The following is a 14962-nucleotide window of genomic DNA, read 5'->3' on the forward strand; positions in this document are numbered from 1 at the left end:
AAGAAAAGTCAACAAATGTGTTCATAAATTGAAAATCATGTTTAAAATCAAACAATATATCTAGATTGCATTAACTCTAGAAATTGTTCCTTCGCAAATTTTCAAGAAGAAAAAAAAATGCTAATTACGGTAATTGCAGCCATTTTCCAAAATGGCTGTCATAGATGCCATTTTTCTTTTATGAAGATGTCCTAATGCCGGAAGAAGACAATAAAAAATGTTTACGCATGTTGACAATTACATACAAAGAAGTTTAGACATTGAGCCATCATAAGCTGTGTTCTCCATGGCTATTTCAGCTATTTGTCAAAATGGCTACACTCTTCTTTTTTTTTTTGTCTTGAAATTTGCTTATAACTTCAGAAGGAGAAGACAGTAGTATACTCACAGAGACAGTAAATAATCTGATATATGGTGTTAAAGAAATCATTTGAGGAACAACTGAAATAAACCGGGCAAATGCTTAGCGATTATATCTCACCAAAGATGAATGCATATTTTTGGTGGTAAAAATGAAAATTTTCCAGAAAGAGTAATATGAATATCCAGGGATAATGGGGCCATGTATTAACTTTGACAGTAACACCATATCATTGAATGTATTGGACTATATGACGTGTATCTATTCTAAAACATAACTTCCTAAATATTCTCGAGACAGATACGAAAAAATGGCCTTTCATTTTACGAAAAAACTTAATTTACTTGCTATGATTCCATAAAGACACATACCTTTGATATCCATACTGTTAGCCGTCACACGCGAAGTACTACAATTAGAACTAAACTGAAGACATGAATTTAGAACTAACCCATCAATGAAACCTTTTTTTTTTTTAATTTAAATTTCTATGAACACCAGATTGCATTAGAGATAATGGCTGTTTAGCAGTATTCTATTGCTTTCTCCTTCTGGAATAAGCAAATAAAAAAAAAAGGAGTGTGTGGAAGCCATTTTGACAAAGAGCTGCCATAGCCGTTGGGGACGATGTTTATATGGTGTCTCAATATCTTCATTTCAAACTCAAATTCAAATTCAAACTTGTATTTATTTGAATGTCTTTTGTCCATTTGCACAAGAAATAGTCACATGGGTTAAACCAGAGTCAGATATAATCACACATGCCACTTACTGATCTAGTATCTCAACCAATCTGTAGTGTTTATTCGGACACCATTCTTCTTCTGGCATTATCATATTTTCAAGAAATAAATAATAGCATCTGTAGTGGCCATTTGGAAAATGGCTGCCATGGTCGTTGATGGTGCCATTTGTAATGACTTCATATATTATTTTCTTTTGAATATGATTTTCAACATATGTACAAATTTCGAATCATTGATTTTATCTCTGAAATTAGCAAATCTTTCAAAAAAAGAAGAAGCAGACGTCCATGGCGGTTAGCATGGCCCTTGAGGCCGCCTTCTAAGAAGACCTTATACTTAAATTTATTTTTGAGCCTAATTTTCAACTTGTTTGCAAAGTCTTATTGACTTTTCCTTCTGCCATCAGCAAATTTTTGCAAAAAAGAGGGGGAGGGGGCATCCATGGCAGCTGTTTTGAAACTTGGCTGCTATGGCTGTTGAGGGTGCACTTTTGGATGGCCTATTATCAAATTCAGTTTGAATGTAATTTTCCACCTTTGTGGAAATTCTGATTGACGTCTGCAACAGGGAACACTTTATGAAAAAAAGACATTCATGGTGACCATTTTGAAAAAAATGGCTGGAATGGCCATTGAGGGGGCAATTTGCAGTGGCCCAATAAGTTTAATTTTGAATGTAATTTCCCACCTACTTGCAAAATCTCGTTGGCTTTCCCTTCTAAATTTAGTAAATCTTTTCGAAAATATAGCATTTATGGTGGCCATTTTGAAAAATGGCTGTCATGACCGTTGAGGGCACAATTTCTGATGACCCAATATCGAGATTTATTTTAAATGTCATTTCCTATTTACTGTATAACCAAAATTTCATTGACTTTTCCTTTTTAAATTAACATTTCTTTTAATGAAAAAGTGGCACGTATAATGCCCATTAAAAAAAAAACCAGCTGCAATAGCCATTGAGAGCACAATTTTCAATTGCCCAATATCTGGATTCATTTTGGATGTAATTTTCTGCTTGTTTGCAAAAAAAAAGAAGAAAAAAATGGCTTTCCCTTCTGAAATTTGCAGTTTTTAACAAAAACTGGCATTTATGGTGGCCATTTTGAAAAAAAATGGCTACCATGGCCGTTGAGGGCGCAATTTTCGATGGCCGAATATCTAGATTTATTTTGAATGCAATTAACATTTATGGGCAAAATCTTATTAACTTTTCTTTTCTGAAATTTGCAAAATCATCGAGGAAGTGGCACATTAGACAGTCATTTTGAAAAATGGCTGTCATGGACGTTGAGGGCGCAATTAACAATTGCCAAATATTTAAATTCATTTTAAATGTAATTTCCCACTTGTCCGCAGAATCTTACTTGCTTTCCCTTCTGAAGTTAGCAAATATTTTTTGAAAAAATGACATTTATGGTGGCCATTTTGAAAAATGGCTGCCATGGCCATTGAGGGCGCTATTTCTGATGGCCCGATATCTAGATTTATTTTGAATGTAATTTCCCATTTGTAACCAAAATCTTATTGACTTTTCTCTCCTAAAATTAGCAAATTTTACGAAAACATGGCATTTATGGCAGCCATTTTGAAAAATGGCTGCCATGGACGTTGAGGGCGCTATTTACGATGGCCCAATATCTAAATTTAATCTGAATTTGATTGTCAACCTGTGTACGAAATTTGGTGCTTTTATCACAAAATGCACAATTGTTCGGCTATGCCGCTCCACTAAAATATTAAAAACACCAATCAACAAATTTACAGAATTTATCAACTTATACAGTCCCATTCACATAATTACAAGAAAACACTACCTAAATTCTGCCTGGAAGGCTCTCTTTCCTCATCCATTATACAGAATTGTGAACTTATTTATAAAATGACGGTTCACTGGCACCGTTTTCCCTCCTGTTAACAATAACTAAAGGGATACCATGTCATGTCCATGTGCAGCAATAAAGATCTGGGTATGCTTGCTGAATGAAAAAAAAAAATAGCTCAGTTTAGACTGCATTGAAACTTGGTATATGTTTCATGTTTCAGGATTGAAATCTTAGCATTTAGTCATTTGAGTGCATTGTGTGCTTGCCTTGTGGCTGTTTTGCCTGTTTGGTGATTGTGCATTTCTTGGCATAAGATTACCAGAATTGTGTTTCAGTGGTGCGTCATTGAAAAGTATGCATCACTTCTGGCTAGTTCAGGCTTGCCAGATAATGCTGTGCTGACAGGCATTTTCCTCCAGGGTGAGAGCAGTAAGGCCGAAGTACAGCACCATGTTGAGCGGAGACTACGTATGATCGGGGCTCTTCACACACTTTGGAGATCGTAGCTGGTATCCAGGTATGCTCTAGGGGACGTACGCTTGTAGGACATGACCCAGGTGCCCAACATGGAGTGGGGGAAGCTCCTTCCCGACATGTTTGTACTTATGCATCTCCTTCATCTTGCTCTGTCTGTCCAAGAGATGCTGTGTAAGCTGTTATTTTCGCGTACAGATATTTTCGTGAATAAGAAGGTCACAGACATTTTCGCAAGATGTTGTTTTCGCGAATTGACACCAACGCTATCTTGAATGCATTGTTACTCTAGTGTATGACGACATTTTCGCGTGTTGTTAAATTGGCGATCCAACTGTGATTCGCGAAATTCGCGAAAGTTAAACCCTCGCAAAAATAACCACTTATACAGTACTCAGTGGTTGCAGAATCTCGTGTGAGGTGATGACTTGGTAGTGTAGCTGGAATAGGTTGTCCAAAGAGAAGTTCTGTAGGGGACTTCATACAGGAGTCTACTGGTGTAGCATGGAGATAAAGCATTGCTACAATTAGTGTATCTGTGGATCTTTATTTGTCAGAGCACACTTATGGAGGAGGGATTTAGCAGTCCCTACATCCCTTCTGCCAGCCCACTGGACCTGGGGTAGTGAGGAAACGAGGTCTTGTGAGTGATAGACCATTTCCTACACATGTCCTGGAAAGACTGTTCAGTGAGCTGTGGCCCATTGTCTGACATCATCTTGATGGGTGGACCAAAGATGCTGAAGACTCCACTCATGAATCCAGCAACAACCTTACTTGAGGTATCCCAGAGTTTGTAAACTTCAGGGTATTTTGTGTGGTAATGTGTGATGATGAGGAGACGTCCTCTCTGTATAGACTGAAGAGGTCTTTTCAAGCTTGGTCGATGGGGCAGTTGGAACATCGTGTTGCTGCAGTGGCTCCTTCCGCTTGGTTTGCAGTTCTTGACATGCAGCAGAGGTCTTTGTGATGAGTTCGATGTCTTTAATATGTTTGGATGAAAGACTGACTCCTAGGCTATGGCAAGTTGATGTGTCTGTTCAATGCCCTGTGCCACATGACATTGCTTCAAGATATCCTCTTGCATCATTGGATGGATCACAATTTGTCCTTTGAAAAGATTCTCTTGGATACACCGAGTTCATCAACATAAGGCCAAAAGATGCAAAGCGTGTTTGGCAGTTTCTGTATGGAATCTGGCCATCCTGTCATCACTAACTACCCTGAGGCACACAGGACAGGGTCACTTGAAGTCTCTCTCCAGAGTTCTTGCCATTTGCTTTGGCCAAGGCATATTAGAGATTAATGTTGAGCACATTTCTTGACTCGGTGTAGACATACTCCACTGTTACATCAGTTGGTATGGCATGCTCTTCTCTAGGATTTGGCGGCTGACTCAGTGTGTCTGATAACACCATGTGTATTCCAGTTCTGTAGCAGATGTCAAACTTGTATCCTTGGATTTTAATGACATGGCCTCTGTAGAGTGGGGGTGCACTCATCAGCGGTTTCTTCTAAATTATTTCAAGAGGTTTGTGGTTGGTTTCGGTCATGGAGTTTGTATGGAAGTGATTTATACTGGACTCCAGAACTGAGGTTTCCCCACTTGATGTATGAGTAGTTTGACTCTGCCACGGTGAGGTTTTTTTTTTTTTTAAGGCAAAGACTGGCCAACTTGAAGAAGGCATGCTTCAACACCTTTCATCAATGCATCTACTCCAAGTGTTATGTTCTTCCTTGAGTCAAAGTACCCGGGTATATGCATTCTTGGTGAATGCGTTCCTATTTTTATTTTGTTTGTTTGTAAAAGAAGTATAGAATCTTATTCTTGAAGTGATAAAGCTGATGAATTACTGATAAATGTGTATAGTATAAATTCGAAGGATTGTGATTGGAATTTACACATAGATCATCCTGATGAATGCACATCAAAACCTTTGTCTTTGTTTCCCCTGAATGTCTACAGTATGTATTGCACCTGCAATACACATTAAGATGAATTGCTATGGTTTAGCATACACTGCCACATTGAAATTTTACTTTGTACTTGCACTTGCAAGCTCCAGTGACCAGTAGTTGTTCCTTTACAAAGCAAATTGAATTTAAGCAGTTTAAGCAGAAAGTCATCACCCCTGATATTATTTTAAAAAAGAAAGAAAGGTTATATCACAGTCAGTGTGACTATATATTATGTACTTCTATTTTCAGTTGCAGAAGCACCTCCCTTATACTGGTACCCATCTTTCCATGACACGTCCAAGATCACCCGGTAGCCCCATCCCTTCATCAGTGAGAGAAATTCCTTCTTCAGTCAGGGTAACCCCCGCATCACCCACGTTGGCAAGACAGGACAGTATGGAACCCCTCCCATTCAGCTCCCCCAAGGGTGCATCAATCCTGGACACTGTTGAAGACCAGGCCCTCGGACGTAGCCCCTCGAATGTCCGGAGGAATTCGGCCAAGGAGGCTCTGATGGCCCTCTTGGAAGGAGTCCCAAATGGAGACCTCAATAATGGGAGTGTAGTGAGTGATGCTGGAGCACAGGTGCCTCTGAATGATCCTCTTCTCAATCGTCCTGCTGCACCCATTGCCAAGGAAAGTTTCCAGAGGTCACGGATACTACTGCGAGCGGAGAGTGAACCTGCTCTCATGAGGTCTAGGGTGAACATGGATGAAAATGATAACAACTTTTATGGCATGAAGAAAGTCTGTGACAATGGTGATAGGAGCGGTGATGGCAACCACAGATCTCGCCGCAGGACCTCCAGCTCTCTTTATTGGGAGGAAGGTGAGGAGCAAGACATGGATGCAGAGAATGTGCATGGAGACCAGATTCAGAATAGGATCATCTTCACCTATGACAATTCACCTTCTTCTTCTGCTCATGCCAGGACGTTTGAGTCCTCCATGGAGGACTCGACAGATGGGATGCAAGCCACAAACTGCAATTTATCTCCCGAAGTGCCCAGCTCTCGGACGAACAATCTCCTTCGCAGTGATTCTATGTCATCCGGCAAACAGTCACTACTGAACTCCAGCAGTGAACATCTCTTGTTTTCCGAGGAGGAGGAAGACCAGATCGGGTTCCTTGGAGAGGTGGCACGCCAGGGAAGACGAGGTCGAGCAGCTCATCGCCGTAGCAACGAAGACCTTGTTAATGAGTCTGGGTCTCAAGCTGTCAAGCACAAACACTTAAGGCACACGCGATCCAAATCTGATCAGGTTTTGAATGTGAAGGGAGGTGGTTTGGACCAACAGAGAAGGGACTCTGTTCCCATCAGTACATTCAAGCCTAATAATGGGACCAAACAATGGACAACAGAAGCAGATGGACTCTCCTCATCCTTGCCTGCAGATCCTTTGTCAGTGAGAAAATCATCAGGTATCAGTAAGTATGCAAGCATGTAATGATTGATAAATAAATTGTAATAGCAAGTACACTCAAGACTGCCTTAGAGGCCACCTGTGTATAATGGCCGCCTGCCTTATGAGGCCACCAAAGGCAATTCCCTTTGATTGGATAAGCTGTATAAACAACCCTGTTTATAGCGAACACCTGTCTATTTAAACAGCCACACTTTTATTGTCTCCTTTGGGTGGCCACTATAGACAGGTTTGACTGTCTATGTATGTGTCCATGTGTATGTGTGTACATGTATAAATACTGGTATACAGTATGCACACATATGCAAGTGTTTTATGTATCCAATTGCTTTTGTTTCTATATTTCTAAATGAGGTTATTGATTCCAGTGATTTTTGTACAATATGTTTACAATATATGAGAAAGTTGGAACTGCAGTTTCATACAACATTCTTTTACCATCTTTTTTATAACTCTAGCCACACAACTTTCAATAACTGCCTTGTGTAAAGTGTATTAAAGTGTATTTCACAGTCCAGTTTGTCAGTCACATTTTAATATTTCAAAACTTATCAAGATATTATATACCTTCCACTTATACCCATTCTCTATCCTAAACTCTTGACTAATTATTTCACTCGTTTCCCTGGCAACCGTAACCAGGCAGTCCGTCTCCAGCGTGCGATGGATACTTTCCTCAGCCCAGCCAGGGAGAATCCCTCTTCACATTCCTGTCTTCTCAAGACTTTGCAACCTGCCCAGAAGTGGATAAGGTACGTCAAAGATCACCCCTTCTGCTAGCACAGTATGAATTAGCCCGTTCACACTCTCCTGGCGGAGGAAACTTAACTGCTCTCATTAGTCGGTTTCAGAGTGCAGTGTGAACTCGTTATCCTTTCTGTGCATGTGTCAAGGATAGTGTATGTTCCATTCACACTGTTCAGAAATTTGTTGTAGTTTGTCAACACTGCTGCAGTCATGGTCATGGTGATATGTGAATTGTATGCCTGCATCTTTATTTATGGTATATTTATTACATGTAGAGGTGCAATGCTGAACTTCTTTAGGCGTTGCATCAAAATTATGACCAGCAGGAACCCTCAGGATCCTGATTCAAGCAGGCTCCTGAGGGATCCTGCTGGTCATAGTTTTGATGCAACGCCTTAATAGGTCTTTAATACGTAATAATAGGGAGTTGAGGGGTTATTACATGTAGGTCCAGTGTTTGCATATATAGAATTAATTTATAGTTAGTTGATGTTGGTAAGCAATAGAGCATATCATCCCATGAATGAGGGATGTGTCGTAAATCAACAAAGAAGATTAGGAGAGTAGTGTATGGAACGATTGGTACATTAAAAAGTTTCTCACTTCAGGGCGGTGAGTTAGCTCAGTTGGTAGCGCATCTGTTTCACCATCCACAGGACCCAGGTTTGATTCCCGAGTCCCACTGGGTAATGTTGTGCGTAATCATATCATCCCTTTTAGTAAGAGGCAAAACACTCTGTCCCTCAGTTAGGACATAAAATGGAGGTCCTGTGTGTGAGTAAATGATCCCGCTTCATGAATTCATCGCAAAGAACAGGGTGTTTAACCCGGTGAAGTGGTCCCGCCTAACATCCAACTGGACCCCATGGAAGACTAGCTATTGCAACTGATTATGGGCTATCCGGAAATGAAACAAATGGACAAACAAACAAAATATTTCTTCTCTCACCCCGCCAGGAAAACGCCCATTTCTGTATCTCAGAGGCCATCATTGCTGCTGTTGAACAGATCAAGTGCAAGCAGCTGAGTAAGCAGTCCCCTTCAGATCACGAATCTGACGCCTCCGACGAAGAAATCCAACAACTCAAGCAGCGGATTAGACTGAGACGGAGCGAGAAGCGGGAACAAAGGATGCAGTCTGAGACTGACAATCATATCCCAGGTAAAGTGTCATCATCTCAGATAGTACAACAACATCCAAGGTAGCACATTTAATACCCCAGATTACAAATCAACAACCCAGATAAGACATCAACATCCAAGGTCATGATCATCATCTGAGATATCACATCAGCATTCCAAATTACACATCAACATCCCGGGTAATACATCATCCAGATAACACAACAGCATCCAAGGTAACGTGTGTACAACCCAGATAACGCATCAACATGGAAGATAATGCATCATCATTCCAGATTACACATCAACATCCGAGATTACACATCAACATCCCACGTAATGCATCACCATTCCAGATAACTCATCAGCATCCCAGGTAACGGATCATCATCCAAGATGATACACTATCAGCATTCCAGATTACACATCAACATCCTGGGTAATGCATCATCATCCCACACAACACATCAATATCCAAGATAACACATCAACATCCAGTGTAACACATCATCCAAGATTATACATCAACATCTCAGATCACATATCAACATCCAAGGTCATCGTCATTATCTCAGATAAACCTCAACACCCCGGGCGATGCATCAATACCCCAGGTATCACATCAACATCCCAAGTAGCATGGCAACACTCCAGGTAACATGGCAACACCCCAGGTGGCTAATACATCAACATCCAAGGAATCATAACAACATCAAGAATATCTACCCTGTGCCATTTAGTTAGTCTTAATTACTGCTAGTGTCTATATATCACTGTCATGTTGAGAGTGAACAAATATTGCATGGATACACCTTTAGTTTAATTTTGTTTGAATACTGTCACTTTGTGTTTCTGCACATACATCAAATGCACCTTTTTGTTGGAGGTATAGTATAGAACATCATTGTTTATATTGTTAATTGTGAGTCAAAGTGCCGATTTACTGTATTCTTACTCCTTGAGAATATGACAGCCTTAGAGCATTTCTTGCACAAATTAGTTAGATTATACAGCATGTATGTGATTAGATTATATTGATGCATGTTTTGTCGAGCAGTATACAGTTTGGACGTAAGCATTCAATGGACAATGGTAGCCATTATGTGTTCAGTTTGTTGGTAATGTTGCTTTGGTTTTGAGCACACTCTCCACTTATGTTTACTTTTTTGCTATCACATGTACTTTCTATGTTTTCTCAAATGATCATTTGATTGTGCTCTATATGTTTATCTCAGAACCAATTGGGCTATATTTCTAGGTGCCTATGCCCAGCTTGGCTGTTTGTAGTTAAACAACGAAACATTAAAGTGATTCAGTGTACAAAAGAAGTCAGAAACAGGGATGGTACTCTTTGTAATTTAACCCAGCCCTACCATTAGGTTGCAATGATTTCCAATGGGTTGACAGCCTTTCACTTCCTTGTATTTTTTATTGAATGCACTGCACATCAAGTTTGACTTTCTACACAACCACCTGCTTGCTACATACTGTAGCTTCTACTTTTGGCACCAAAAACCAAATACAGCACACAAAAAGCGCTTCCTATTGTATTGTAAAGGACTAGCACACAATAGGACCGGTCCCATAATCACCAGGTAACTTCCTCGTCTGGCAGTATATCATGTAATGATAAGGCAATTGGGAAGATTGAATAGACTTGGCCAGGGTTGTTGTGAGACATTGTGTCATGCCAACTCTAGCACACTGACTAGTCATAGCAGGTAGTTGGGATTCTTTTCATCCACATTGGCTTTGACGTCTATTGAGAACTTACTACCCATAGTATTGGTTATCTCCCTATTACACTCTAGATTGATTTTATTTTTGTTTTTGGCAAAAAAAAAAAATACTGTTTGTCTGAATACATTGTTGTATGTGAATGTTTCAGCTTGAACAGTAAAGGAAAATACTATTATTAAATTAAGATGCCATATATTTTACAAGTATGATACATTGCAAACTGAGACATGCAGGACAATTTTGCAACTTACAGCTCTGGTGAATTCATGATTGAGAACCACTTTTGAGACCATGGGAAAGAAGTATTATTTCGTTTTAGGAGAAAAATGTTGATTTTTTCTTTGCAAATTTTCAATTTTGCAAAAAATGTCAGTTGGTGAGGAATTTTGGAACATCAGGATATAAACTGTTTATACAGTACTTAACAAACATGGTGTAGATTACTGTAAAAGTGGACATTTTCGCGCATTTGTAATAAAATTAAAGCACGCAAATATTTTTTGCTTGTCATATGTTCCAGTAGTTGACGTTTTGATTCCACGGAATTAAAAACACGCAAAACTCTTCTAACCCCCGCTGAGCGCAAAAAAATTAGTCATGTGAAAATATCCACTTTTACAGTAGCAATAAAGGCGTACCTGAAGAAAGCTGAAAGCATGCTCTGCAGCTTACCCTAACTGAATACTATGCAGGCACAAAGATGAAATATTACTGCTCCTGCAAACAGCTGTCGTGCACTATTCCACTGTAGTGTTTACAAAATTTATTCCCAGTCTGCAGTGTCAGTGCGTTAGGAGCAGTAGGTTGGTCTGATGTTTTACAGTTTTACATGAGACATAGTTTGAATTTCAGATTTTACCCAACAAAAACAATCAGTGGTGTTATTTTTGAAGTGAAAGGGAGGGATGTTGTAGAGAAACAGATTTACCCTAGATCCATGTAGCTGAGGATGGTGACTGGGTTGCGCACCATGTATCATATGATTTGTGTTGATCGCGCTATATTTGTATTACGAGGAAGAAGTTATTACCCATTTAAGGCAGGAAACTGCTCTGGGAACTATACAAGGACAGTGTGAGACTTTTCCTGAAGCACATGATCCCATCAAATCTAGGGGCACATGCTCTTTGCTCTAAATCTGAACAAACACCATTCTGGTCCTAAAAAAAATACTGCCAAAAATACTTATTTTTTGAAACTTTGCCCAAGGTAATTGTTCATGTTTACAGGAATTAATGAGTTACATTGTCAATGTCGATGTTTGTTGGGAAGGGGGTGGGGCACCCATGGTTTAAAAGAAAATGTTTGCATGACATGTATATGTGCCAGCATGCCTGTAAAATTCCTTTGCATCACATTGCCTTCCTTTTGTTTTTATTTTTGTGTTTCTGTTTGACTGTCGTGGTGGTCTGTGTCGTAGAAATTGATAGTGGATTTCTACCCGGCGACCTTCAATCCCCAGCCGAGTACTCAGACTCAGGTTTGTCTAAAATCGTTGATGAAGCAGATTATAAGAAGCATGGATTGGTTTTACTTTCATATCACCCCACTTCACATAACTCAACTTTCGAGACACGTGATATCATATTGTAGCTTGCCTCTTTTGTTATAAATCATTGTTTTGTCTTGATAATGTTTTTCTGTTGTCATAGTAGCTGAGATGCTCAAAGCAAGTGTTCAAAGTATTGTGGCATGATGTCTACAAATGTACATTAAGATGTTTGAAGTAATTTTCTATATGTGTGTACACCCTCAGCTTTTGAATGTAAAACTTTTTGAAAAAGAAACAAAAACCTAAAGGTATTTAAGGTACTTGAAAAGGACTTATCAAAAATATGTTGTACAAATCCTCTGATATGACTGATTTGGATTTTAATAATTTGATTGATCAATGATCCTCAGCATGAAATTGTGGCAGCCAGGCTCTGCAAGTGTTTCTGTACTGAATAAAAAGTTCAGTTTGATGTGGTATGCACTCGAATATTTTCCCTTTCATCCTTTTCCTTGCAGAGGAATCGGGGGAGGAGGCGGAGGATTTTGCAGTGACTTGTGAGACCAATCTGGTTGCCATGAAAATGGAGGGATTGACTGCATCCCTTGGATCACTTTATTCAGGTTAGCATGAACTTATATTTCTCATTAATTTTTTCCATTCCTTTTTGCCCCTCATCTCTAGCACACTACTGTTTATGCAAATTCTATATTGTCCCCATGTATAGTCAATGTATCTAGCAAAGTGCAGTCCATGTACTGAAGGAAAAAAAAAACACACATGCTGTAAAACCAGAATTATTTGCTGCATGAAACTTTAGTGAATTGGAGCTGGCGGCCTTTTTATGGCATGAAACTTTTGCGAATTGCAGACTATGAAAAAATTATGAGTTTACTACGTGTACGACAAAACAGGGATTTGTTGAACACACACTGCTATTCGATGTAAAATGCTCAAGAAAATGGAATGTGCATTAGTAAACACACATAGTTTTAAAAGGAGAAAAGAATGTATGCTCCTAGTTGCATTAAGTTTTGACGTGCAATACAGTTGCAATTTTATTTGATCATGCACCAGGTTTACCAGTACTGTAACAGCAGTAGTACACAGTACAAGTCTACTTTTAAAAATGTATCATGTACAGCATTCTGCTGGCATTCATTGCAGTGCATTGTGTAAAAAAAACTTTCATGTGCTTTTTATTTTCGCAAATCTTGGCTCCTCCTGAATTTGTGAAAGCTTTGTTCACACAAAAATTCTGGTTTTACAAGTAGATTGTGATTGCAAGCTATTTTTCAACACTTTCCTCTCACACTGTTCCACTTTTTTCTCCTCCAGATGCGGAGCTGAAGCGAGCGAACAAGATGCATCCTCTAGAGACGGTGATTCCTATTGGTAAGATGGACCCGTCCTCCAATCAGCTGTCGGCTGAAGCCATAGCGCTCTCACTCATCAAGAAGTTCTCCTTTCGTCAGCTGCCCGCCGCCTCTGAGCTCGAGTGGCTGGTGTCGGAAAAAGATGCCCCTCAGCAGGTACACAGAAAAAAATAGGCAAACAAACTGTACAGGAGACACCGATTATTTTCCCTTCTCCTGGCGATTAAAAAAAAGTAATCTCCACCAAAAACAAACAAATTGATATTCAAGAAAGGAAAGAAACCTGGCTGTCATATTCAGTTTAAACACAAAGGCCAGCATTCACAAACATATTTGTACTTTAAATCAGATCTGTGGTTTAGATATACATATTGTAGTCCATGAAATAGAACAAATCGAAATGTGAAATGGGCATACATTTCATGTGGGTGTGCAGGGCGTATTCAGCATTAAAAGTCTGCTGGCATGTGCAATATCTTGTGTCGTGCTTATTTTCACATTCAAAATTTGCCTAATATGTGGATTAGAGTTAAACTACCTTTGTGAAAAAAAGGTTTTGGATCAAACAGCCTCTTCATTGAACAATACTCTTGACTACTACTGTGCAATACTTTTATGTGTCATAACCTTTTACTGTAACATTGCATTTTGTTAATTTTGTCTCTATCAGATCTTTATCAATTTTGCATTTCTTGGTTTTTATCTTGATTTTTAGCTCACCTGAGCCAAAGGCTCAAGTGAGTTATTGCGATTGCTCTTCGTCCGTTGTCTGTCGTGCGTAAACTTTTTACATTTTCATCTTCTTCTTGAAAACCCCAAGACCGATTTTCACCAAACTTGGCAAGTAGCATCCCTAGGGGGTTAGGATCTCAAGGAATCTTAAAAAATCTTCTTCTCTAGAATCAGAAGTGATAGAGCTAAGGTAATACTATGAATTAGTACATTGATGACTGTAGTTTCAAGTTTGTTCATAGCGGAATCAGGGGTGCCCCCCTTGGGACCCGGGGGGGGGGGGGGGGGGGGGGGGTCCTCATGGGGCCCAAATTGTACATTTTCATCTTTTTCTTGAAAATGCCATTATGAATTTTCACCAAAGTTGGCAGGTAGCATCCCTAGGGGGGAAGAATCTCATTCCCATTAAATGGGCACCATGGCCCACTTGGGCCTAAGTTTGGACCTAAATTTTAAATTTTCATCTTTTTCTTGAAAACCCTATCGCAAATTTTCACGAAATTTGGCAGGTAGCATCCCTAGGAAGATATAATCTCAATTCCATCAAATGGGTACTATGCCCCACCTGGGGGCCCCAGGGGTCCCCCCCCCCCCTCCTGTAAGGAATCTTTACAGATTTTCTCTGGAACCAGAAGTAATTGAGCTAAGTTAATACAATGAGCCAGTATATTGATGACTGTTGTTTCAAGTTGGTTCATGGGAGAATCAGGCCCCCCCCCCCCCCAACTCCCTTGGGACCCAAGGAAGCGGGGTGGGATGGGGGTCCAAATGCGGGCCTAAATTTTCATCTTCTTGCTGAAAACAATGTAATGGATTTTCACCAAACTTGGCAAGTAGCATTCCTATGGGGATAAGATCTCAAAGTGTTTGAATGGGCACCATGCTTTCCTTGGGGCCCCAGGGAGTCCAAACCTCCTAAATTGATGAATATTCAATTTTTCTCTAGAATCAAAAGTGATAGGG

The 14962-nt window shown here is 39.7% G+C and overlaps 1 protein-coding gene across 1 annotated transcript in view; it reads left to right on the plus strand.

Annotated features, from left to right (window-relative positions):
- Window positions 1-14962, plus strand: part of LOC139745270 (run domain Beclin-1-interacting and cysteine-rich domain-containing protein-like) — a 46821-nt gene that overhangs the window by 19944 nt on the left and 11915 nt on the right. The window contains exons 6-12 of the mRNA XM_071655670.1: window positions 5615-6794; window positions 7433-7542; window positions 8495-8739; window positions 9274-9313; window positions 11729-11879; window positions 12410-12514; window positions 13230-13423. Of these exons, the coding sequence (XP_071511771.1) occupies window positions 5615-6794; window positions 7433-7542; window positions 8495-8739; window positions 9274-9313; window positions 11729-11879; window positions 12410-12514; window positions 13230-13423 (2025 nt within the window). The remainder of the gene's footprint in view (window positions 1-5614; window positions 6795-7432; window positions 7543-8494; window positions 8740-9273; window positions 9314-11728; window positions 11880-12409; window positions 12515-13229; window positions 13424-14962) is intronic.

The sequence above is a fragment of the Diadema antillarum genome, unplaced genomic scaffold (genome assembly GCF_040938485.1).
Source record: "Diadema antillarum isolate AM-2024a unplaced genomic scaffold, OU_Dant_1.0 seq00001249_RagTag, whole genome shotgun sequence".
In the NCBI taxonomy this organism is placed as follows: Eukaryota; Metazoa; Echinodermata; class Echinoidea; order Diadematoida; family Diadematidae; genus Diadema; species Diadema antillarum.